The following is a 26453-nucleotide window of genomic DNA, read 5'->3' as shown; positions in this document are numbered from 1 at the left end:
GTTGGTGGGTTTTTTTCCTTCAGATAAATACCCAGAAATAGAATTGCTGGATCATATGGTAGTTCTATTTTTAATTTTTTGAGGCACCTCCGTACTGTTTTCCATAGTGGCTGCGCCAATTTCCATTTCCACCAACAGTGCATGAGGGTTCCTTTTCCTCTGCATTCTCACCAACCTCATTACTTCTTGTCTTTTTAACGATGGCCGTTCTCACAGGTGTGAGGTGACTGCTCCCTCTGTTTTGACCGCACTGTCCTCTTTGCTGCTCCTGAGCAGACAGCCCCCACTTGAGGGGCTTTTCCACGTGCTAATCTCTCTACCTGGAATGAGCTTCCCCACTTCCTTTGGGCCTCTTGAATTGTCACATTAGCTCTCTAATGCCTCCTTACCCACTGGGCCCCAATTTTGTTCTTTATTCACTGCGTTTATTACCACCTGACATGTCATGTGTTTATGGTTCGTTGTCTGTTCCACACTAGAATTTCCGCTCCATTAGAGTAATTTCTTTTTCCCACTGAAGTGTCACCAGGACCTCAAACAGCTCCCTGCATTGCATGGTGGATGTTAGGTACATATTTACAAATTCACTCTTTCATTCATTCAGAGTTTTTAAATACTATGTTATGCATGAAAAGTATCCTTTCCCATATGGTCATTTAAGTTTTTATTTTTACTGTTTTTTATGTAACAATAATACGTTTATGGCTTCAGAGTTTACTGTTTTCTGTTTTTATTTTGTTTTGTTTTGTTTTTGCGGTACGTAGGCCTCTCACTGTTGTGGCCTCTCCCATTGCGGAGCACAGGCTCCAGACGCACAGGCTCAGCAGCCATGGCTCACGGGCCCAGCCGCTCCGCGGCATGTGGGATCTTCCCGGACTGGGGCACGAACCCGTGTCCCTTCCATCGGCAGGCGGACTCTCAACCACTGCGCCACCAGGGAAGCCCCAGAGTTTCCTGTTTTGCTTAAAATATTTCTCCATACCTCCTGAGGTTATTTGTATCTTGTACTAAATTATCTTCTTAGAATTTTAAAAATCTTTATTCCATTTGGAATTATTTTTCTGCATAGTGTAGTTTTTCTTCCAGACAGAGAACCAATTCTGAGAAAGCTAGCTTATTAAATATCATCCTTTACTCAATGATTTAAAGTATCACCTTTGGCATACATTAATTTCTCACATACTTTAGGAGCTATCCCTAGACATTATCTTCTGTACCACTGATTTATTTTGTCCGTCTCTTTGGCAGTTCCCAACACATTGGTAATACATTGGCTTCATAGTAAGTTTAAGAATCTGGAGAGGCAAGTCTCTCTCACGCTAATGCTTTTTCTAATTTTCTTGGATTTTCTCAGGGACTTATTTTTTCATATAAATTATAAATTGGTCTATGTTGTTTAAGAAATTTTCTTACAAACCGCTGGAATTCTTATTGGAGATGTGTGTATTAATTTTAGGGAGATTTAAAGTTTTATGTTGTCTTCTAGTCTATTTTAAGAAAATAATTGAAAACTTAATGTTGAAGTGAACATCTCTATGTAACTATTTATAGTAGTGTCAAGTTGGAAGTAGCCCAAGGATCCACTAATAGAGGAAAGGTGAAGTAAATTTAAAGACACATTCACAGCCATTCATTCACTTCTTACTTCAGTAAATGTTTGAGTCTGCTCTGTGCCAGGCACTCGGCCCTGTGCTTGTCTCTAGGACTTAGCTGATAAGCAAAATATATGATCCTTGCCCTTAATGGTATTTACAGCCTAGTGGGAGCAACAGCAAGGAATCAAATAATTGTGAATAAATGTAAAATTGTAACTGTAATCAGGACATGTGCTGTAAGAGCCATAGTAGCAAAATTCAACTTTGTTAAGGAAATGATAGAAGGCTTTTTTTAAGCATGTGGTATTTGATCTAATATCCAAAGGGGGAAAAGTAGGTGAAAGCCGTTCAGAATGTATGAAGTATGTGGTAGCGGACGCATGGGGCATTCACAGAACTGAAAGAAGGCCAGTGATATGGGACACAGAGAATGCAGGGCTTGAGATGAGGCTGGACGCTTGCAGCAAGGCCACGCTCAGGAGTTTGGAACTTTATCCTAGGAGCAGTGAGGGGGAGAGAGTGTGAGTGAGTTTTGGTAAAATTTGGCTTTTAAACTCACTCTGGCCTTGTAGAGAATGGTCTGGGATGGTGGTCAGAAGAGTCAGTTTTGGAGTCAAGTGGCAGTTGTGAAGTTGAACAGAAATGGCTGGATTTGAGGGATATTTGTAGAGAGAAGATCTATGAGACTTATCGAGGCAGGATATGGGGACAAATGAGAGGAGTGTTTAAAAGGTGACTCCTAGGTTCCTGGTTTGTTTGTTGGATACTAAACACTAAAAAAGAACTTGAGTTGGGACTTGGGGAGTTGAATACCTGTCCAGAGTAGGACGTAGTGAATTTGTGATTCCTTTGAGATAATCTGGGTAAAGATGTCAAAACACATTAAAAGTATATTTATGAAATGGTACAAACGATGGGAAAGACCAGTGTTACAACGTTAAGTTAAAAAATCTATGTGAGGGCTTCCCTGGTGGCGCAGTGGTTGAGAGTCTGCCTGCCGATGCAGGGGACATGGGTTCGTGCCCCGGTCCGGGAAGATCCCACATGCTGCGGAGCGGCTGGGCCCGTGAGCCATGGCCGCTGAGCCTGCGCGTCCGGAGCCTGTGCTCCGCAACGGGAGAGGCCACAACAGTGAGAGGCCCACGTACCACAAACAAAACAAAACAAAACAAACAAACAAACAAAGATCTATGTGATATTGTTCTAGAGCTTTGTTGTCTAATGTGGTAGCCACTAGACACACATGTGGCTATTGAGTTCTTGAAATGTGATTACAGTCTTCCCTCTATCTGAGGGTCCTGCAGTTCAACCGTGGATGGAAAATATTCAGAAAAAAATTACAGAAAGTTCCCAAAAGCAAAATTCCAGAGTGGCAACTATTTACATAGCATTTACATTGTATTTACAGCTATTTACACAGCATTTGTATAGTATTACGTATTACAAGTAATTGTAAGTAATCTATAGATGATTTAAAGGATACGGGAGGATACTTTTGCATAGGTTATATGCACGTGCTGCCGTTTTACATCAGGTACCTGAGCATCCGTGGATTTTGGTGCCCGTGGTGGGGGCATGGGGGTTGGTCTGGAGTTAGTCCCCTGCAGACCCCAGGGGACGACTGTAGTCCAAATTGAGATGTGCTGAAAATGTGAAATACAATCAGATTTTGAAGACTTAGTACCAAAAAAGGTAAAACATCTTATTACTAGGTTTCTATATTGGTTACATTTAAAATGATAATATTTTGCACATACTGGGTTAAATAAGATATATTGTTGAAGTTAATTTTATCTGTCTCTCTTTTTACTTTTTTAACATGGCCACCAGAAAAATTTAAATTACAGATGTAATGTGCATCATGTTACTATTGGATGGTGCTGTTCTAGTGTTAGCTTTCCTGGGTAAAAAGAAAAGCACAGAAATAGGCTGGTAGAAATAAACCAGAACATTATCATTTATGGGAATGTTTTTTGTTTAGTTTTGTTTTTCTATCTTTCTTTGTTTTTCAAATTTCATATGGATTATTTTTAGACATTAAAAGCTTTTACGCTTTCAATTTCTGAAGGCCAAGACAATTTGATGTTTCCCTTTCATACTCTACTTATGAAAAAACTTTAGTTTCCCAATGGCTGTAATACTTCAGTGAGGTCATCAAAGGAGGATAATTCATCCTAAACAAGTACTTTCAAGCATGGCTGCTGTCACCACCTGACAGGTGTTCATTATCAGATTTTTATGCTGTATCATTATCTTTAAGGTGCTGAAAATAGTTCTGATACAGAAAGTGCTCCTTCTCCTTCACCAGTTGAAGCTGTCAAGCCCGGCGAAGACAGCACTGAAAACGCGCCTCCTCGAGGGACCACGGAGCCTGCGGCCGAGCTGGAGGCCACACCCGACACCGTGCCCAGGGCCTCTCCCTCGCCAGCAGTTCCGAGCACAGAAGCAGCAGAGGATGACAGTGTGGAGACCCAGGCGAACGACAGTGTGGCAGTGGACACAGCAGAGCCGATGGACGTGGAGCAGAAGGAGTGTGGGGCTGAAGGCCCTTCTGCTCTGGACCTCCCCTCGGCTGCCAAGGCTGACGCTGTGGATGTGGAAATGCCAGAAAGCAGTCCGTCCAGAGTCGAAGGGGACCCCAAAGACAGAGACCTGGAGAGAAGCAGCGAGAAGCCGGAGCCTGGAGGCGACGACCTGGGGGTGGCCCAGCAGATGAGCGCCCCGAGGCCCGAGCTCCCCTCTGACCACGACTCCAGTGCCACATGCAGTGCCGACGAGGATGTGGATGGGGAACCCGAGAGGCAGCGGTGAGGCTCCCTCCTTGACCTCCTCCTGCTCTTTACTCTGTTGGTTGCAGACTGAACCCCAGGGCGGTGCTGGCTGCTGAGGTTACTCCTGTAGAAATACTGGCAAGTGAGAGAGTCTGTCTGCTTTTATTTTTTAATTAATTAATTATTTATTTATTTATGGCGCGTTGGGTCTTCGTTGCTGCCCGTGGGCTTTCTCTAGTTGCGGCGAGCGGGGGCTACTGTTGGTTGTGGTGCGTGGGCTTCTCATTACGGTGGCTTCTCTTGATGCGGAGCATGGGCTCTAGGTGCACGGGCTCAGTAGTTGTGGCTCGCGGGCTCTAGACTAGCACAGGCTCGGTAGTTGTGGCGCACGGGCTTAGTTGCTCCGCAGCATGTGGGAGCTTCCTGGGCCAAGGCTCGAACTCGTGTCCCCTGCATTGGCAGGCAGATTCTTAACCACTGCGCCACCAGGGAAGTCCCTCTGTCTGCTTTTAGTGTTGGGTTCTGATGCTGTTCACCTGATTAAGTAACCAAAAAGAATTGTGTGATCATTATTCTTTAATGAGAAAGATTTTAATTTCTTTCTACATCACTTGTAACGTGCATGCCATATGATAGCAGAGAAGGGGCTGTCAGCTCACAGAGCTGTGGCCTGAGCTGCTTCTGTGGCAGAGCCGTGTGATGTGGTGGTGAAAGTGGAGGTGGGGGCCGCCGGCTCCAGCTTTGTCCCCAGACCGAGCAGCCTCAAGCCGGGCCTGCAGGGCCTGCACATGACACGTGAGAGATGCTCAGGGCAAAGATGGGAACTGGAGTGAAAGTGTGTTAGAAAGCGTAATCAAGATTCAACTTAGTGGTCATTATATAACGATCACTTTTTTGTATCAGTTAAAACTGTAGGTTATGCATATTTGTAATTCAAAATATCAGGTACAATACAAATTACCTTATAAGTACTTCTGGTCAAATTAATAATATGCAAATATAATCTTAATGGTTTTTATAAAAATTACTGTAAAAAATACATATTTTGCAGGAGTAGATGCCAACTTCTTTAATATATTTAATTTCCTGGGTGTTTCCTTTTCCTTGAAAGCAATGGAATCACCTAGAATCACAGTAGAATGTTGGATTGGTGCAAATTCTAGAAATGAATTAGACTAAAACGTCATTTAACCAGAAACCCAATTCAGCTCTGGTTTTTGTTTTTCTTTTTTTCCCCTTTTTAATAAGAAAGAGGCTCTCAGGAGATAGCCAGATTCTGCTCAGAGCTCAGCTTCCATAGTGTGTCCTGGTGTCACTGTGCTTTCAGTCCATATCCAGTATATTGTGCATCTTACATATTCTAGAATGAGACTTGGTACTAGAATAATATTGAACATAACAGTGATGGTTTCTCCAAAGAGATTTTTATATGGTAGATACTAGAATTTTAATCAACAAGAATTGAAATAATATAGGGCTCCTACTTAACGGTTGGTTTTTCAGAAAATTGAAGATTCTAGCCCTCTTTTATTCTCATGTCACAGTAATCTAGATTTTAATTGTCCCAGGCTTTAGAGTAAACATCAATGGATTCAAGCTGTGTGGTCCCTTTTTAAGCATGCTTTATTGAAATATCTCAACTAAAATAAGAGTTACCTGTGTTTCGCACTGCTGGTTTCAGTAACTTTTTTTTTTTATAATCAGTAACTTATTTATAAATTTATAAATGAAGGAAAAATTAGGATGGCAGTAATCTTACAGGAGAGGAGCATCCTAAGAGATGACCGTGACAGTAGTCATGAAATTCTGAAATTCCTTATAAATATATAGTGGTCTCTGGATAATACTCTAAAGTTTACTTCACTTCCAAACTATCAAAATAACACTTTCAGTTGTCTTCTATATCTTTAATATTATCTTTATTCTTTGTGTAATATGTAAATTGTTTTCTTTTACCCATTCTAATTTTCTTACCAATTTATACCTTTTAAAATGTTCATCTTTCCCCAGTAACTGACAACACTGGGAAATATGATGGAGGCTGTAAGGTATTGATATAATTTCCCCAGTTCATACGTTGGGTGTCCTAAACTCAAGTGTATGTCCTGAAAATGAGTGAAGCTGGTGGAGTGTGAGCTGGCAGAGCTGTGACTGGGGAGCACGGGCTGGGTGGAGGGGCAGCCCTGCCAGTTCAGCCCGCTCTTGCATGGGGGTGCTACCTCTGCGGTGCCATGTCTTCCCATTTTTCATGAGAAACCAGAAGTCTGGGATTTTGGGTGAGATTCTTGATTTTAAAATGATGGTGGTTTATTCAAATGTTTTAAAAAAAATACTCTGTGATCCTAGAGAAGCATTCTGTTACAGGTAACATAGTTTGTAACCTATGTTAATGATAAATTAGGACCTAACTTTTTATAATGGCCCTTGTTCAGACTATTCTGTTGGTTAGATGCAGATGATTAAATTCGGATAAATTTCAACCTATAAAGCAACGTTAGGCTTCTTTACCTAGAAAATTAGCACTGTAGATTTTTTTTCCTGACTGTTCAAATATGCAAGGTTAATGTGATGTGTGTGTGTGCGTGTGAGTGTGTGTGTGTGTGTGTACATGTTAACTTAAAAGGAATTATGGTGATTGTATGTTTAAAGTTTTAAATAAGAATATATTAATTTATCTTTTTAAATTGCATTTGCAGAATGTTTCCTATGGATTCAAAACCTTCATTGTTAAACCCCACTGGATCTATACTGGTCTCGTCCCCAATAAAAGCAAATCCACTGGACCTGCCACAGCTTCAGCATCGAGCTGCTGTCATCCCGCCAATGGTAAGTTTTCAATGTGAGTAAGAGATGTTGAAAACAAAGACGTTTAGAGACATTATTTCTCTTCTTTAATCATTTATTGATTGTCTCCCTAGTTCAAGATAACATTTTTTTAAAAAATAAATTTATTTATTTAATTTTGGCTGTGTTGGGTTCTTCATTTCTGTGCGAGGACTTTCTCTAGTTGCGGTGAGCCAGGGCCACTCTTCATCACTGTGCGCAGGCCTCTCACTGTCGTGGCCTCTCTTGTTGCAGAGCACAAGCTCAAGGCGCTCAGGCTCAGTAGTTGTGGCTCACAGGCCCAGTTGCTCCACGGCATGTGGAATCCTCCCAGACGAGGGCTCGAACCCATGTCCCCTGCATTGGCAGGCAGATTCTCAACCACTGCGCCACCAGGGAAGCCCCCAAGATAACATTTTTAAAGCTGTGTGGAATATCATGATCTCTGACTTCAGAAAATTTAGGGATTGGTCTTGATAATAAGACAGAAAAAAAATCATAAAAAAAATTTAAAAGAATTAAAATGTGATGCTCTCTTAGTTTGAAAAATATACTATGGGTGATTCAGAGGAAGAAGAGCTTCCTTCTTAAAGAGACAGACACTTAAAGAAGACTCCATGTAGGAAATAGTGTTTTGGTTGGACCAAAACAGTTCATTTCGCTTTATAGCAAAAGGAGGAAAGCCATGTTTACATATAAGCCAAAGCACAAAGGCAAGAAAATTATGTGTGTGTTATGGGTGCAGTGAAAAATCCTACTTACGGGGCTTCCCTGGTGGCGCAGTGGTTGAGAGTCTGCCTGCTGATGCAGGGGACGCGGGTTCGTGCCTCGGTCCGGGAGGATCCCACATGCCGCGCAGCGGCTAGACCCGTGAGCCATGGCCACTGGGCCTGCGCATCCGGAGCCTGTGCTCCGCAGCGGGAGAGGCCACGACAGTGGGAGGCCCGTATACTGCAAAAAAAAAAAAAAAAAAAAAAAAAATCCAACTTACGGCAGCAGAGAAAACTCTGGAAGTCTTTAGATAACAGGTTCTAAAAGAGTCAGATCTCTGCTATTCCCAGGACTCTTTTGTGTTCATGAAGTGATGGACTGAGTTAGGGGCTGTTTATTTATGTTGGACAAAGCAGCTTGGGTTCCTTCATGAAGTGGGAGAGACAGAAAAGAAGCAGAGAAAACAAGCATCTAATTGCAAATTGTGGCGAGTGCTGTGTCCTGTGAAAGAGAGGGAGGGGGTTTGCAGTATGTTTTGGATGGTTAGGGATGGCCTGTCTGAAGAGGTGACGTTTCATTTCCGTCCTGAAGAGAATTGGTATGTTAATGAATTGGTTGTGGGAAGAGAGGAGATGAAGTCCAGTGTGGCTGCCAGGTTTCTGGCTTAAGCTCCTGTGGTTCTGTTTCGTGTGATGGAGATCACTGTAGGAGAAGCATTGAGTTTAGCAAATGAAAAGTTCCGTTTTGAATATAAGTTTTGAGGTGCTTTGAGATATCCAAGTGGATTTGTTAGGTAGGCAGTCTGTGAGTGTGGAACTTGCAGGAAAATGTATTAGAAATAGAAGTTTATGAGCCATTAACATACAGGTGACATTTAAATCCATAGAAGTGGATGTGAGCACCTGTGAGAGGGCAGAGGAGGATGGGACCCAAGCCTGAGCCACTAGGGACTCAACATCGTGAGTTAAAAGCAAATGGAGGGCTTCCCTGGTGGCGCAGTGGTTGAGAATCTGCCTGCCAATGCAGGGGGCACGGGTTTGAGCCTGGTCTGGGAAGGTCCCACATGCCACGGAGCAGCTAGGCCCGTGAGCCACAACTACTGAGCCTGCACGTCTGGAGCCTGTGCTCTGCAACAATAGAGGCTGTGATAGTGAGAGGCCCACGCACCGTGATGAAGAGTGGTCCCCGCTTGCCACAACTAGGGGAAGCCCTCGCATAGAAACGAAGACCCAACACAGCAAAAATAAATTAATTAATTAATAGACTCCTACCCCCCCCCCCAAAAAGCAAATGGAAATATTGTGATTTCTGTTTTGATTTCTCTTACCACAACTTCGGGATTTATTTTGTGTTCAGATCTGAAAGTAATTGTTTAGCATTTTAAGCATTATGCTTGAAGATTTGATTAAAAAATGGTAAAATCACTTCAAGCAGTCATATTACAGAAAGAAGCATTACTTGCCACAGATGGTAATTACTGTTTTGTTGGTCATTGGCATATTTAGATTTTCTTCTTCCTGTAGGTTTCCTGCACCCCATGTAACATACCGATTGGAACTCCAGTGAGCGGCTTTGCCCTCTACCAGCGACACATCAAAGCCATGCACGAGTCAGCGCTTCTGGAGGAGCAGCGGCAGAGGCAGGAGCAGTTGGATCTGGAGCGCAGGGGTTCTGCGAGCCCGCGGGGCACCCCCAGGAGCCCAAACAGAGAGTGGGAAGGTAGGTGGCCCTCACGCCACAGAGAACTTTTTTGAAAGCAGTGTCCTTAGTGCTTAGGAACTTGATTTATGGCGCCTGTCCCTCACAGATAAAATGCCTTCACATTGACCTCAGTTAAACTAAAGAATGCCAGTATTTCTGACCACAGAGGGATGGCAGTAACATTTTCAGTAGTCTTGTTGTTAATGTGAATTTTCTGATATTCACCTTAATGCCGGATGACTGCATAAAAGCCATGCTTTACGCTGCATTCATCTGAGTTTTCCAGGCAAATCAGAGTAACATTCTAAATCTCTGATATGACAGGGGACAACTTTGTGTAGCATACAGCCAGTCAGACCTTGACTTACCCCTCACTCTGGCCATGGGCAAGCCACTTGACCTTCTCAGCTTTAGTTTTCTCATCTGTAAAGTGCAAATAATATGTCTGTCTGTCTGTCTGTCTAATCTAGCCATATCTCTGCCTTGCCAGGATTACAACCTGTAAGAAAGAATGAGCATTCAGTATTGTTTTATAAGACATGGCTCAGCATCATTTTATGTATAATATAATAAGTAATAGTAGTATATTCGTATATGCATAGTGTAACAGATACCATGAAGGTACTGTTGTTGTACGTCACTGTTATTTCAAGTGACAGATTTGAGTTGTGCATGCTCTTTTTTAGTTGGTGCATGATACACTTAGTTTCTTTTAAAAAAAGAAAAAAGAGAGCAATTTCTAAATTTTAATAACTTCTTCTGGCATGGTAAGAAAATGGCACATGTATTCTGGTTGATAATGACTTATGGACTATCCAGTATGATATGCATAGCATATAAGACTATTAAAGTCTTCTCTGATTATGGTTTCCTTTTTTGTAATGATTCAGAAGACTGTAGTACCTGACATAGATAAGAGCTATTAGCTGTAGAACACCATGCATTTCAAGGGCTACTTAATATAAAAGAGGAACTGTGCTGCTTAACTGATCCTGCTGACTCCCCGCCCCTGTCACACCAGTAATGACTTATTAGTTACATGACACACTGAACCTCTTATTTTAGAGTTTTACATATGAGATTGTTAGTGTTTTAAACATAAATCTTACGCTATTAAAAATGTGAACCAGAGTGATTAATACCCACCAGGGCTGTGTGTATAATAGGTGCTAAATGAATATTTCTTGAATGAAGATAAAAAAAACATTGTTAACCTTTGGGCTTTTAGTATATTGCCTCTAGGGAATCCTTAATTCCTAACTCAGTAATTGACATAATGTATACTCAGTAATTACATGTTAAAGGAATGATTAAATGAAGTAGGATAAAAATGGATTTAGCAGAAGTGCTTGTCTTCAGTTATGAGAAAATCTGTCATTATGAGAATGATAAATTATAGAATAATTCAAAAGTCTTTTGATCTATTCCTTACATAAATGATTTAGAATAAATTTTTTAAGGCAGAATTAAAATGTAGAAAAAATGACAGTCAAAGGTATTTGCTGAACTCATGCTAAAGCTTAACATTATTCAGGTGACAATATCTGGGTCATTCTAACATGTCTATATTGTATAGTTATTTTAGGACCTCAGTTTCTTTTCTTGACCTCCTTTACGAGATGGGTTGTATTTGGTAGCTGGAGAGACTGAACTAGGCTAGAGCCCTAGATTCTGAGACTCCAAACTGTGACTTGCATTTCTCTGTGATCAGTCACATTAATTCATGTGGTTTAGATCTGAATGGTACCCTTACTTTTAATAGTGATGCAGTGGTCTTAAAACCAAACTGTCATTATATATTTGATCAATATGACACCAAGGTGTTTGTTAATAAGACACCAATTTGGTTCAGGGTGACTCTCTACAAACTGGGATGGTTGATTTACATTTTTTCCCAAGGTTAACTTTTGTTTTAGCTAATCTAGCTAGTATGTTCATCTAGTAATTTATTTAACAAGTGCCTGAAGGCTCTCCTGAATTTATAGCTATCCTATATTTCACTTAAAGGATAATCTCCCAAATAACATTTCTATATTTGCAGTTAACTTGCTTGTATGTAGACTGTTTGATATAAATGTTTTCAGTGCAGCATCATAGAATAGTTTATAGGATGGTAAATATAGTGAGAAGAGGATTTACGTATAAACCATCACCAAACTGGTATTGTCCACCTGAGGGTAGGACCACAGTTTTGGCTTTTCCCTTCATGGGCTCATTTAGAAGGCAACAGGCAGCACCTGTTGTCCACCTGTTTGATTGAGTTCACCTTCTCTTAATATCAATGAGACAGGTGGCGTAAGCCTTTCCACTTGTAGAAAAGCTTGAAAAAACCTCAGAGAAAGATTGTTTTCATTTTCCAGTGACGTTTACACAAGTTGACTCCTGCTTTAGTTGGAAACCTTTTTTCTACGGTGAAAGAACTCAGACATTACACATGTAGAGAGAGAGTTAGAAGTGAAATTCTAATGCAGGTTTTAAAATCAGTCCAATCAAAATAAGAGTTAATGCCTCTGTGCAACTGAATCTAGTTTATTTTGCTGTTGTTGTTTCTTAATTTTTTCAGCTGAGTACATGATGATTTAAATAGCTATATTTAAAACCATCTAAACTTTCATCCTTTTCTTTAGCACTATTACGACAGTGTGTTTTTCCACATGATTATAAAACAATCAGACACTGAATATATGTAATATATATTACAATGCACTCTCATGTTAAATCCTCCAGAAAGGGAGAAGTGATATTCTTTTAAAGTTGGTTTATTTCATAAATCTGCACAGTATCAGGACACTTAATAATCTAATTCATTACATTAATCCTTCAGAGAAGGAACGGGTAACATCATCTTGATGGTTACCCCAGAGGCATCTGAAATTTCTACACCCAGTGCTCAGGGAGACACCATTGCACTCAGGATGGTTTAGAGCTCAGGGCCAGGAATTGCACTGCTTTCAAAAAATCTCCAGCCTTGGTTGGGCAGTTAGATGTGATTCTTCTGAGCTTCAGTTTCCTCCTCTGTCAAATGGTGTTAATGATCTCGTTAGTCATGAGGGCTAAACGAGATACTTCTGTAATACACAGTGCTCTGCCCATAGTACAGATTCCTATTAGCTGACATTATAGTTGTTGTTTCTGGTTTTTAAAAATATCTTAGTTAACTGAAGAACGTTTTAATTTTGCTAATGAGTCTCTATCTGAAACCAGTCACAAACCATCCACTTAAAAGTGAAATGCTAGAGACCGTCTCTTTAGAAAGGACCTGTGAGGATGCCCAGTGTTACTTACTGCAGTGCAGGAAGAAAGAAAGGAACCAAACGAGGTTTAGCTGTTGAAGGGAGAAGACAATTTATTATTCACAGGGTAAGATTATTCACCTAGGAAGCCTAAGAGAATTAACTGAGAAAATTCTTAGAGCTAAGAGGAAAGTTCATTAAGTTTCTCAGAAAGAATTGATATACAGAAATCTACAACTTTCTTTCTTATATATCTGCAGTAATTAGTATATATAAATATATATATTCCCATGTATATTAAACAGATGGTTTTCCTCACAACAAAATATAAAATACCTATGAATACTTTTTATGAAATTATGAAAAATGACCTATATGAAAACATCTAGCTTCCTCAATTAGAAAGCTCATTATAAAATGTCAAGTCTCCTATAAATACAGGAGAGAAATTTAATGCATGTCCACTGAAAGTTCCAGTGATACTTTGTTTGGGGAGGAAGTATTCAAAATGATTTTAAATTTAGATTTATGTGGAAGAATAAATGGGTAAGACTAGGTAAGCAAAAGAATAAAAAATGAATGGGAATTTGTTCCGGCAGACATTAAAATGCCACAGTTTAAAGTGGTTTGGATTACAGATGAGTTTTCACTATCTTCTTTGTGCTTTTCTTATTTTCCAAAATGACAGTATGTCGATTCACTTTAAAAAAAAAAAGAAAAGATTGTATATTATATATATAATTACATATATGTATGTTTTTAAGTCTTAATATGACTCTGCATATCTGATAGGCCCTTTAAATGCTTCAGGCTTTTTTTAATACTTTATGTGGAGGTAAATTATGTGGAATAATTTTCATCAGCATTACTACAGTAAAATTCATAATTTTATAAGCTTGTGTAGCCTTTAAAAATTATTTTGATCTGTATCTTTTGAAATCCTTCTTCCATTTCTTGATTGCATTTATTTCTCTGAATATTAAGCAGTGGGCTTCAACAGGCTAATTATAAGAGGTGAAATCCTCAGAGTTCTGGCCTCTAATTCAGGCCATACTTGAATTCACAGAATGACTGGATAATCTGATGTTTGCCTGCTGTGGTCTTTATTGCATGTGAAAATACTTGATTCTCCTATTGAGAGGAAAGAGAAGTTCTTTGTGATTTGAAAGGAAAAGTTGTAATTGAATTTTTGAGGATTTTATTAGGTCACAGTAAAGACGCTTACACAGAAGATTTAGATTTATAGGGGTTTTTAAAACCTCTCTGTGGGTGGATTCCCCCCCGGGAATTTTAGATGTTGATAGTAGTGTATAGTTGGATCTGCCCCTGGATGGTGTGGGCTTGGTCCTTTCACACTTACTATTTTAATATGGGGTTCTTCCCTTATTTTGATAACTTTAACTTTCATAGGAAAATCAGTCGCCTCTATGCCTTATGCTGAGGTTACACGTGCTCTAGCACAGGAAGCACAGATGCACAGTACCGCAGCAAGGTCAGCATCACCGTGTAGCCTCTCTCCTAGAGAAGTCAGTAAAGCTGCGCCACAGCCCGATGTGAGTGCAGCCCGCTGTAGTGTCCCGCCAGGTAAATACCGCTCCTCTGTGCCGTGGCTGCTGGCCATCAACCTACACGTGATGGCCTGGGTGGTTTACTCCCAGGATGCGTCCTTGCTGTTTCAGAATTTCTCTGCATTCCATCTTCAGTTGTATTCAGTTGAGATGCACTGGGCCACTGGGAGGTTTGTGTTCATACATGTGTACTATGACATTGACTACCTTCTTTTAAGAGTACATGTACTTTGTAAAAACCTTGAGATCCACCCTCCTAAAAAAAATTCAAGTGTCTGTGAGAGTCAGAATCAGCAAATGTTTCCAAATTATGCAGGATGCAAAGAGGACGTATAACTGGTTGTCAGTCAATCTGTATATTCTCCAGAGTTGTAATATCAGCTGTTCCTAAGAAACACCCTTTTTCTCACCTCCATTGTGAGGTCCAAAGAGTGATGGAGAGAGAGAAAAAATTGTTTGCCACTTGCATATGCTGAGCAGAAATAGTTTGAAATGGACGTCAGCCTGAAGGCTCTGGTTTGCCAGGGAGTTCAGTATTTCAACCTCACAAATACCATTTGTGACCTGAGTATGGATACAGGTTTAATTTAAGTGAAAGAAATTTAAAATAGAAATGTTCATCCTCAACTTCATCTTTCACTTACAGTTTAAATGTGATTAAAGAAACAATTGAGATAGGTGGAATGTCGCAAACTAGGAAATTGACTATTTTAAATAATGTTTTCTCCCTTTTGAAAGTCCTCCAGCCTGCTCCGCATCAAGTGATAACTAACCTCCCTGAAGGGGTTCGGCTTCCAACAACTCGACCCACTAGGCCACCTCCTCCTCTCATCCCATCATCCAAAACCACAGTGGCTTCAGAAAAACCATCTTTTATACTGGGAGGCTCCATCTCACAGGTAAAAGGGCTTCTCTTCCCAGTAGATGGCCTGTTGTTTTTTGCTTTGGTAAAAATTGTCCCTCCTTCCCATATTAATTTGTCAGAGTCCTCATAAATAAAAATGTGTCTATTTATGAAGAGACAGTGACCTGAAAATGCAGCAGTCATTTTCTATTCCATACCACACACAGGAAGTTTATTGGAGTCAGGTGCCCAGGTTGAGTGACAGTGGCACCCGTCTGGTTTAGCTCGGGAAAGGTGCGTGTGCCGTGAAGTGTAGTGTAGCATGAATGGAGATGGAATAGTTTCAAGTACTAGAGGATAACTATTTTAAAGGTTCTAATATTAAATTGTAGATGATTGGTAAGCCCTAGTTTATTCTGACCTTGGCCTCTCTCTCTCTCTTGACGTGGTCTGATTGTAAAGCCTCAGTCAGGCTGACTGACGTTCACCACCAGTGACCGTGCCCCCATTGGGCTGGGGGCCATTTCCGCCCCTCCTAGGCTCTCTTCCTCCTCTGCCTCAAGCGCTCTCTGTTGTTGTAGGTTAGTTCTGCCTTTTCCAGAACTCGATATAAATGGAGTCTTACATTTTGGCTCTTCTTTGTCTGTCTTCTTTAACTTAGCATTAATGATTTCAGGGATTCGTCCAGATATTTTTTTTTTTTTTTTTTTTGGCTGTGTTGGGTCTTCGTTGCAGCACGTGGGCTTTCTCTAGTTGCGGCAGGCAGGGGCTACTCTTCGTCGTTGTGCACGGGCTTCCCATTGCGGTGGCTTCTCTTGTGGAGCACGGGCTCTAGGCGTGCGGCTTCATTAGTTGTGGCACGTGGGCTCAGTAGTTGTGGCTCACGGGCTCTAGAGCGCAGGCTCAGTAGTTGTGGCGCACGGGCCTAGTTGCTCCGCTGCGTGTGGGATCTTCCCAGACCAGGGCTCCAACCCGTGTTCCCTGCATTGGCAGACGGATTCTTAACCACTGTGCCACCAGGGAAGTCCCCGTCCAGATTTTTGTGTAATTAGTAGCTTCTTCCTTTTTATTGCTGAATAATACTCCATTGGGTGAACATACCAATTTGTTTATCCATTTTCTTGTTGATGGAAACCTGAGCTGTTTCTGCTTTTTGGCTGCTGTAAATAAAGCTGATACGAACATTCTTATACCGGGCTCTTTGTAGACATGTGCCTTCATTTCTCTTGTATAGGCCCTGAGAGCAGAATGTCTGGGTAGATGGATGTTTTACTTCATAGTTTTCCGGAGTGGCTCTACAGTGCCACTGCCACCAGCACAGTCTGAGTTCCACTTGCTGTTGTCAGTCTTTTTTATTTTAGTCATACTAGTAGGTATGTAGTATTCCACTGTGGTTTTATTCTGCATTTCCCTGATAACAAATGATGTTGAGCACGCTTCATACACTTATTGGCCATTTGTACATCTGATTGTGAAGTGACTGTCTTATTATTTGTTTTTATTGGACCTTTTAGTTATTAGGTTGCAGAAGTTCTTTATACATCACAGATGAAAATTCTGTTTTTTATATATATATTTTTTTTTCTCTATTTGTGGCTTGTGTGTTTTGATGCGTAGAAGTTTTAAATTTTGATGGAAGTCTATATATATATTTTTTTCCCTCTTATGACTAGTTCTTTTTCTCTAAAAAATCATTGCCTGTTTCAAGCTCGTGGAGATTTTCTCCTAGATTTTCTTCTGAAAGCTTAATAGTTCTGGCTTTTGTATTTAGGTCCATGTGAAACTGATTTCTGTGTACAGTGTGAGGCAAGGATGGGCCTCATCCATCCATGTGGATCTGCATTCCCGTCACGTTGGTTGAAAAGTCTTGTCTCTCTCCCATTTGCATGTTTGGGTCTGTTTCTGGACTCTATTCTGTCCCATTGACCTACTTGCCCATCCTTTCATCAGCACCAGTCTTGGTTACTGTGGTTTTTATAGTAAGTCTTAAGATCATGTCGTATAAGTTCTGCAGTGTTCTTATTCTCAAGATTGTTTTAGCTCTTCTGTGTCTCTTGTATTTCCATATAAGTTACATAATCAGTTTGTCAGTTCCTACAAAAAATTCTGCTGGGATTTTGGTTGGTATTGCATTAAATCTGTAGATTAATTCTTAAGAAAGTTGAGTCTTCTAATCCATGCACATGTTCGTCTTTCCATTTATTTAGGTCTTTGATTTCTCTCAGCAGTATTTTGTAATTTTCACTGTAGAGATTTTGTATATGTTTTGTTAGCTTTACTATCAGTTAATTTGATTATTTATAATGTACTTTATGTTTTTATAAGTGATATTTTAAAAATTTTCCTTTTCTGGTTCTTTCTGGTGTATGAAAAAAGTTGATTTTTATATCTTGACCTTATTTCCTGTTACATTTACTTACTGTTTCTGATAGGGTTTTTTGGTTTTATTTTTGTTTTTTGGGGGGGGTGTAGATTTCTTAGGACTTTCTCTGTATGTGTGTTGTCTACAAATAAAGACAGTTTTACTTCTTCCTTTCCAATCTTTATGCCTTTCCTTTTCCTTGTTTTATTAAACTGGTTAGGGTAGAACTTTTAGAACAATGTTTAATAGAAGTGGTGAAGAGAGTATACTTTGCTTGTTGCCCATCTTAGGAGGGAGGCATTCAATATTTCACTTGTAGGTATGTTAACTACAGACTTTTCATAGGTGCCCTTCATCAGATTGATGATGTTTCTGTATATTCTTAGTTTGCTGAGAGTTTTTCTTTTTCTCCAATTCTTATACTTTTCAACTTCAGAATTTCTATGTGGTTCTGTTTTATGATTTCTTTCCCTTTGTTGATATTCTCTATATGATGAGACATCATTTTCATACTTTTCTTTAATTCTTTATACATGGTTCCCTATAGTTCATTGAACTTATTTATAATAGCTGACTTAAAGTCTTTTCCTAACAAGTCTAAAGCCCAGGGACAGTTTTTATTCACTGCTTTTTTTTTTTTACCCTCCTGTGTATGGATCATACGTTCTTGTTTCTTGGCATGTCTTGTAATTTTTGGTTGAAACACATAACATAATGTAGAACTCTGGAAATCAGATTCTCCTTTCTCCCTAGGATTTGTTGTTGCTGCTGCTGTATACTTTTGTTGTTGTTTATTTGAACTAATTCAGTGAAGTCTGTATTCTTGTGTGGCCACTGAAGTCTCTATTTGCTTAATTAGCGGTCAGCTAGTGATTAGACAGAGAGTTCAGTGCCCAGAAAGAGGAAGTTTCCCAGTCTTTACTGAGGGGCTGTGTGTGCGTATGTTGGGATATGCCTTCAACGTTCAGCCAGGCAGCTGACAATTCTGCCTTAGTCTTCACTTCCTGCTTTCTCAGAGCCTTGAGGTCAGCCAGCGGTGAGAACTCATGTCCTTCTCGTGTCTTCCCTGGCAGGTACACAGCCTTGCACGTGCACTTGGCCTTCTAGGTTCCTAGGAAGATGTTGGAGCTTTTCAAATCCCTTGTGAATATCTCTTCCCTTAGCTTTTCCTCTTAAGGTTTTTGTTTAGCCTGTTTTTTCGCCCTAGCTGTTCTCTCCTGCCTCAGCCAGTGGAGAGGTTAGTCCATTGACTCTGATAGTTTTTGACAAGCCTGAACTTTCTTCCCCACCACAGTCAGGCCAGAAAGGACAGCTTTGCAAGTGAGTCTCTCAGAGAACCGTCAGACCAGTCTGATCATGACAGTTACCTGGGAATGATAACCCCATTCTTTCCCTTGTGCTGTCTGCTGGACTGCTGGTTTTCACCATGATCGAGGGCTGTGGGTTCTCAAGGCTGAGACAGAGCTGGCGGGGGTTGGGGGGTGGGGGGCATGGGAGGGACAGCAGAGCAAGTCCAAGTGTCACAGAGCTCATGGTTCTTACCTAGGTTCTGCCATTTTTCTTGAATAAATACTCCCAGATTTCTACAAGCCTTTGATTAAAGCGTTGGAAAAGAGTTCTTAAAGGCTGATTCTTAAAATTTTTGCTAGTTTTCTGGTTGCCTTTATGGAGGAAGGTTCTTGGAAGTCCTTACTCCACCATTTTCATTGGTGCTTCTATCCCATAGCATTTTTACGAGGGATAATGTTGTTAATAATAGTAGCTTACATTTTGCGTGTATGGTTAAGTGCTTTTATTTATGTAATTTGTTAGTAATGCATATTCATAAAATTTATGGTAATTTTGGAAGACATATCTTGCTCCCTTTAAACACTTTTAAAATTTAACCAATCTGTGTCAGGGATTTTCTTGCTTTAGAAATAGCTGTTCTTAATTTTGGTGGGGGGTGAGTGGTAAGTTTTATAAACAGAAACCTGTACCTTAAATATATAGTTGACCTTGTGAAAAGACAGTGTTATTCTAGTCCTTTAACATTATTTTTAGGGAACACCCGGCACTTACTTGCCTTCTCCTAATCAGGCCTCCTATGCTCCCGAGGCAGCGAAGCCCTCGGCGGGCTCCATCTCCCTGGGACTGCCACGGCAGCAGGAGGCCGCCAAGCCAGGTCAGTGAGGAGGACGTGGCCATCTCTGCCTTTGTAGTGTCACAGTCAGGGATTCAGCACTTGAGCTCACTTTCTCTTGCTTTGGTCCGTAGCTACTGTGCCCTACATCAAGCAAGAAGAGTTTTCTCCCCGAAGCCAAAACTCACAACCTGAGGGTTTATTGGTCAGAGCCCAACATGAAGGAGTGGTCAGAGGTAAAATATGCTGTTTGGCAGAAATACTAAACTCTGGTCCCCAATAAATATATTAAAGGAAGTCATTAATGTGTTTTAATGATGATGGGCTCTTAAATTAGAGCCTTTAAATTCTAAATGTAAGTTTTCTTTCTGTATAAAAATGACTTTAAAACTTTGAAATTTCGTATTTCTACAGTCCTTTTTAATAATTGCAAAATTATTTTAAAAGTACATTTCAATAAAACAAAAACTATTCTTTTTGTGCCGCTGTTTCCTCTCTTCGAAGTAGGGGCTGATTTTGTTTGCTTGGTTTTTTGTTTTTTTTGTGTTTTTTTTTTTTTTTTGCAGGTGCAGGGGTGTGATTCACTAATGATTCTGTTTTTATTCAGGTACTACAGGAGCCATTCAAGAAGGAAGTATAACTCGGGGAACTCCCTCCAGCAAACTTTCTGTGGAGAGCATCCCATCCCTCCGGGGCTCTATCACCCAGGTTAGTTGCGCTCATTCATGAGACAACCAGAAGTGATGTGTCGAGCGTGTTGGCTGCTCTAGCAGTAGTTTTGTGACTATGTTGTTCGTTGTCCTGGGTTATGGAACGGGGTCTCAGTGATGATAAACCTCAGATCTATAAACCGTGTGCAGAGAGACAGTAATGTGATCCTTTCGACCACAAGCCGTATCATCTGTACTGTGGTTCATTTGAAATTATTTGCAACTTGGCAGAAGAAACAAGTTCTAATTCATGTAACTCTCACTGTCTTCCTGGCAAAGCTTTTACCATTGTGTTCAGCTTAAATAGAAATTGAGAGGAAAATCATTATAAATTGTTTGCTTGCTTTGCCCCTTCTGAAAAGGAAGGTCTGTAGTCTCAGGAAATATGGATGGTATTGACAAAAGCACCAGAAGTCAAGTATCTTCTTCTAATTTTAGGCTGAGGTGCCAATTTTGATTAATAAAAGGTCTTTCTTTTCCTCAGTTAGATGTAAATTTTAGTTTGAAATGTAAAACAGTCCTTAGCCTCTTTATTAATGTAGATCTGGAAAAGGAAAATTCTATTTTGGGAATTCGTTGTAAACAGAATCCTGTACTTTTGTGCGTGTGCCTGTCACAAGCTTTCTGTTCTGTTCCTCCTCCTTGACTTCTGTTTCTGTTCCCTAGGACAGTGGTTGTTAAAGTTTGGTCTGCAGAGCAGCAGCATCAGTATCACCTGGGAAGTTGTTAGACATATAAATGTTGAATCCCTGCCCTAGTTTTCCTGAAGTCTCACCCGTGGGGCCGGGTCCCAGCGGTCTGTGTTCTCCAGCCCTCCAGGGGTTCTGCCGAGTGCCCATTCGAGAGCCAACCCTAGGGCCCTGCTGACCGAGTGTAGTGCGCCCCAGAGGAGCAGCACCACCTGGGAACTTGTTAGGATAACGCAGAGATTTCAGTCCCTGCTCCAGACCGATGGAATCAGAATCTCCTTTTTTTTTTTAAAAAAAAAAAAAAAAAAAATTTAATTAATTAATTAATTATTTATTTATGGCTGCATTGGGTCTTCATTGCTGCGCACGGGCTTTCTCTGGTTGCGGTGCGTGGGCTGCTCTTCGTTGCGGTGCGCGGGCTTCTCACTGTGGTGGCTTCTCTTGTTGCGGAGCGCGGGCTCTAGGTGCACAGGCTTCAGTTGTTGTGGCATGCGGGCTTCAGTAGTTGTGGCTCGCGGGCTCTAGAGCGCAGGCTCAGTAGTTGTGGCGCACAGGCTTAGTTGCTCTGCGGCATGTGGGATCTTCCCGGACCAGGGCTCGAACCCGTGTCCCCTGCCTTGGCAGGCGGATTCTTAACCACTGCGCCACTAGGGAAGTCCCAGAATCTCCATTTTAACAAGAGTCCAGTGATTTCTTTCTGATACGTGGTTATAGAGCATGTGGTGTGTAGTGATCTGGAAAGTTACACACTAACTTCTCAGATCTCTCCTTTCACATTTGACCAAAGTTATCCAGTCCCCTGATGTTAGTTTTCAGAATAAGCAAACACTTTAATATAAATAGAAGAAAAATAAATGGCCTATGCATCTTATTTTTCCTTCTTCATTTTCACTCCAGTATCCAAACCGGATGCGGAATGAACTGGATCAAGTGAGGCTGGGCTTTGCCTGTCAATTTTCCAATCTGTCTGTCCGTGTGACATGAGCACTTCCAAAGAGGGTGTGAGGATTTCTGGGTGTTCACCACTGAGCTCACCTCTCGGCTGCACGAGCGGACACGTGGACCCCATCACTCTCCTGCAGGGACACATGGGTTCAGGGTGGCCTCAGTGGAGTTTTGGGAACACTGAGTTTTGGAGTGTGTGTGGGCTGGGGCTGGGCCCCCCACTGTCCCGTGCAACCCAGGCAGCTCACTGTGCACAGTGTTCTGCACTTGAGGTTCCATGAGTGCTTCCCTTGAAGGAAGGGTGACAAGAACCGTGGCCACAGGCGACCCAGAAGAGGACTAGTGTTGGTGAAAACGCGGGTGACCTAACCTAATTTGAGTCACATCACAGCACGGGGGCATCTGAGTTTTTTGTCCCCTCTTATTGATGACCAGAGGTCTAACCCAGCAGACGGTTTAGTAACTGAAAGCTCTTTTTCCCTCATCACAGTATGAGAGAAGGTGGTGGTACTTTAATTTAAAACTTAATTTGTTGACTTATTTTTCTTAGAAATTTTGAAAAAGCTTTATTACATTTGCGTGATTTTAGGCCTTAAGACACATTTTGTTTCTGAGAGTTAAGTACCTTCATAGAGGTTTGACTTTGAGGTGAGGAAGAAAGCTCATCAACTCATATACCTGTTAGCATTTTAAGAAGTTTTGTATGGCAGGGTTCAAGGACCAAGGTACAGTGTTTCTTTACGTTTATAAAACGTGTGTCTGATTTCCCATCATGTGCTGGCCTTTCTTATTTGAGGACATGGCTTCCTCTGACTCTCGGTGTGGCAGGTTACATTTTCTGAGCGTCTGTGTTTCCTGTAAACTCGAGTGATGCTGTGTTTGAATTGACGCTGTGCCTGTGTTTGAATTGATGACAGGGGACCCCGGCTCTGTCCCAGGCTGGCATACCAACTGAGGCTTTGGTAAAGGGACCCATTTCTAGACTGTCCATTGAAGAGAGCAGTCCTGAGAAAGGCCGAGAGGAAGCTTCATCCAAAGGCCATGTTATTTATGAAGGCAAAAGTGGACACATCTTATCTTATGATAGTAAGTATTGCACCTCCACACTGAAGCCAGTGTTGTAATGTGTGACTAAGGACATGGTTCTGGTTCCCTACATGCTTGCTTTGGAAAAGTTAGTTTTCCTTCCCTGAGCCCAAGTTTCCTCTCTGTAATGTAAAAAAAGGTTAATACTGGTACTTCTCGTGGAACTTTTGTGAAAAATTAACTGAAACAGTCAATGAAAAGTGATTAACAGTGCAGAGCCCATACTAAGTGTCCCCTGAGTGGTATCTTACATCGCCAGCTGTGGTCATTTGATTTAGCCTAGGAAAAGAATCTTTGTTTAACTTTAATAGAATCACTTTTATTTTAAAGGGGTACCTATTTTATGTGTTAAGAATTAAGGAGTAGATAATAGTCTGATAATCCTAGAAAGAGTATTGAATTTAAATGCTGCTTAAATATAACTATTTTAATGTCTGTATGTATGTGAGCATTTATCTTTAGGTGTATCCTTAAGTTTCAGTTTTAAATTGCATGCTGTTGTGAGTAGTGAGATTAAATCTCACGCTATCCCACCCAGGGTGTGAATCTCCCCTTTGCCCACTGTGTCCACACTGGCTCAGTCAACAGTGACTTTCGTGAACTGCAGTGCTGTGTTCAGTGACCCTTATCTGAGCTTTTAGATGTCAGGATCCGCTTCCAGCATTCTCATAGCCCACTGTCCATAGTACCGGTTACTGTGTGTAACCACCTGGTAATTTATCTGTATCCACCACTACTGCTGAGTTTCACGAGGGAAGGGACTTAATTTGTTAACCTAATCTGCAAGCCTGGTTTATGCCTGACACTCAATAAATATATTTGAGTGAATGAAAACGTTTTTATAAACGGCATCTGCACAGATGTATATAGTAGATTAAGACCAGTTTATATATATATTTTTTTTTGTGTGTGTGTGTAAGATTATGAAATTAAGATAACTTATTTACCATACAGTAGGCCTTGGGCTCTGTCCGAGCAATTCTTGTGTCTATGTCCTGCAGATATTAAGAATGCCCGAGAAGGGACGAGGAGTCCGAGAACAGCTCATGAAATCAGTCTCAAAAGAAGCTATGAATCAGTGGAAGGAGCTCTAAAGCAAGGGTTGTCCATGAGGGAGTCTCCTGTGTCAGCACCGCTGGAGGGTGAGGTGTTGTTTCCAGAACGCTGTTTAGATACATTGAATTTCGTATAGTAAATTTCCATTGTTGAGTTAGGTTGTATTCAGTCTCTGTCGTTTCAACCTGAAATTTATATTTATATCAATATATAAATGAAACTCATATAAATATATTAATATATTACTAATGCATGTAATATGAAATATAGTTAATATATTAACATGAAATATATATTAATAAATGTTTAAACTTATGTTCATATCTACATGTAAATCAAGTGGTACGTGACAGTGGAGGGAAGTAAAAATTAAACATAATTGGTCATACCGTAGGTAACTGTTAGAATGCTCATATAATTTGTAGATTATTCCTGTTTGAGTTAAGTGAGTTTAAAAATGTGAAATTCATCATGAGAACTTTGTTTTTATTGTGAGGCAGATAGAGTGGTATAATGGGCAGAGCAAAGACATGTATTTGAATCCTAACTTCACTCTTTGCTGGTGAATTTCTCTGTGTCTGTTTCTTGCTCTGTAAATTAAGGGATTGTACCTACCATTGTGTGAGGATTAGAGACAGGTGTGCAGTCTTGTGCTGAGCATGTGACCTGCATTCATCAAATGATAGCTGTGGTTTTGTTTTGTTAGTGGCTCACTTTCCTTAAATCTTAACCTGCCTCAGTTATTTTATTTTAATCTAGATAAAATACTAAAAACAGGGTAAGGACTCCTCAATCTTGAAGGCCTGTGAAATTTTCTAAGAGCTGGATTTTCTCTGTAGTAAAAAAAAAAAAAAAAATCTCACTTTCCTTTCTTTCCTTGATTCAGATTTGTTGGCAGTATAACATGAAACTTCTTAGGAGGTTATTTACATCTCTTTCATTTTGATTTTCATGTTTCATTTAATATATTTTACCTTTTTTTGAGGTATCCATCTTTCATGTTTTCCCCTTCCCACAGGTATATTTCAGAGCTAAACAATGATTTCCAATCCCCCTATATTTTCTCTCACCTCTATCAGAAAGCACTGGGTGTTTAGATTTAGCTTTGAAAATGTTGTTCTTTACTTTTTGACTTAACAATAGATGTCTTCTGTGGCCATTTTCTATTTGGGAAAATGTTTAAAAAGAAACGGGTGATGTCATTTTGGGTACTTCCAACTTTTGTTATTTTTTCCATGATGTTCTTCTGAATAGTTTGCAAATCTAAAATGGTACCCCTTTCTCCATGGAGCTTTTATCAACAGTACACCCTCTTAAGAACAGTGTGCGTGAACTGACATCCGTGTTGTGTCTAACTCCGGAATTGCCTCCTTGTTTTGAAAGGGCTGATCTGCCGAGCATTACCCAGGGGGAGCCCTCACTCTGACCTCAAAGAAAGGACTGTGCTGTCTGGTTCTATAATGCAGGGTAAACATTTTGCTCATTTGCTTTTATTCATTACTGCCTCACTGGCAAAGTAGTTTGAAATTAATGTGCAGTGTGTGATATCTGAAAAAGATATCTGTTTTTCAAGATATCTTCTCTTTTGAAATATTAGATATTTAAATCCTGATTATAACTTCTTCTCTGAGTTACATAGTGTATTGGAAGATGATAGTTGCCTAATCTTTGAATACAGAGACACCTTCATTATGTTAGAACAGTTCTGTGATTGTGATGAGTGATGTATTAAATCTTGAACAACACCGTCCCCCCGCAAAAGAATGGCCGATGAGTATTTATTTAAGGATCTTTTGTAAACCGAAAATTGATTAGAAACTGCAAGATGGCAAGGCATTCATTTTTTTATATTGCGGTAAATTCTGTGCAACAAAATTTACCATTTTAACAGTTTTTAAGTGTATAATTCAGTGGCATTAATTTAATAAGCATGTTTCTTGAATCCTTTTTTGAAGGCACACCAAGAGCGACAACTGAAAGTTTTGAAGATGGCCTTAAGTACCCCAAACAGATTAAAAGGGAGAGTCCGCCCATACGAGCGTTTGAAGGTGCCATTACCAAAGGAAAACCTTACGATGGCATCACCACCATCAAAGAGATGGGGCGCTCCATCCATGAGATCCCACGGCAAGATGTTTTAACTCAGGAAAGCCAGAAAACGCCAGAAGTGGGGCAGAGCACGAGGCCCGTGGTCGAGGGCTCCATCTCCCAGGTAGCCATTCCGCTTCAGACTGCAG

At 40.5% G+C, this 26453-nt stretch overlaps 1 protein-coding gene across 4 annotated transcripts in view; it reads left to right on the top strand.

Annotated features, from left to right (window-relative positions):
• The window catches only part of NCOR1 (nuclear receptor corepressor 1), a gene marked incomplete at both ends in the record, with an annotated part of 123703 nt that overhangs the window by 72262 nt on the left and 24988 nt on the right, over positions 1-26453 (top strand). For 2 of the 4 annotated variants that reach the window (XM_079725399.1, XM_079725402.1), the window contains 11 exons: positions 3856-4402; positions 7063-7192; positions 9424-9619; positions 15141-15301; positions 19652-19772; positions 19865-19966; positions 20338-20438; positions 22992-23160; positions 24162-24302; positions 25600-25683; positions 26172-26428. In XM_079725399.1, coding sequence (XP_079581525.1) covers positions 3856-4402; positions 7063-7192; positions 9424-9619; positions 15141-15301; positions 19652-19772; positions 19865-19966; positions 20338-20438; positions 22992-23160; positions 24162-24302; positions 25600-25683; positions 26172-26428 — 2009 coding nt within the window. The remainder of the gene's footprint in view (positions 1-3855; positions 4403-7062; positions 7193-9423; positions 9620-15140; positions 15302-19651; positions 19773-19864; positions 19967-20337; positions 20439-22991; positions 23161-24161; positions 24303-25599; positions 25684-26171; positions 26429-26453) is intronic. The other 2 variants (XM_079725400.1, XM_079725401.1) reach the window with 2 other exon arrangements.

This window comes from Hyperoodon ampullatus, assembly GCF_949752795.1.
Source record: "Hyperoodon ampullatus genome assembly, chromosome: 19".
Taxonomy (NCBI): domain Eukaryota; kingdom Metazoa; phylum Chordata; class Mammalia; order Artiodactyla; family Ziphiidae; genus Hyperoodon; species Hyperoodon ampullatus.
This window is presented reverse-complemented; position numbering and strand designations above follow the sequence as displayed.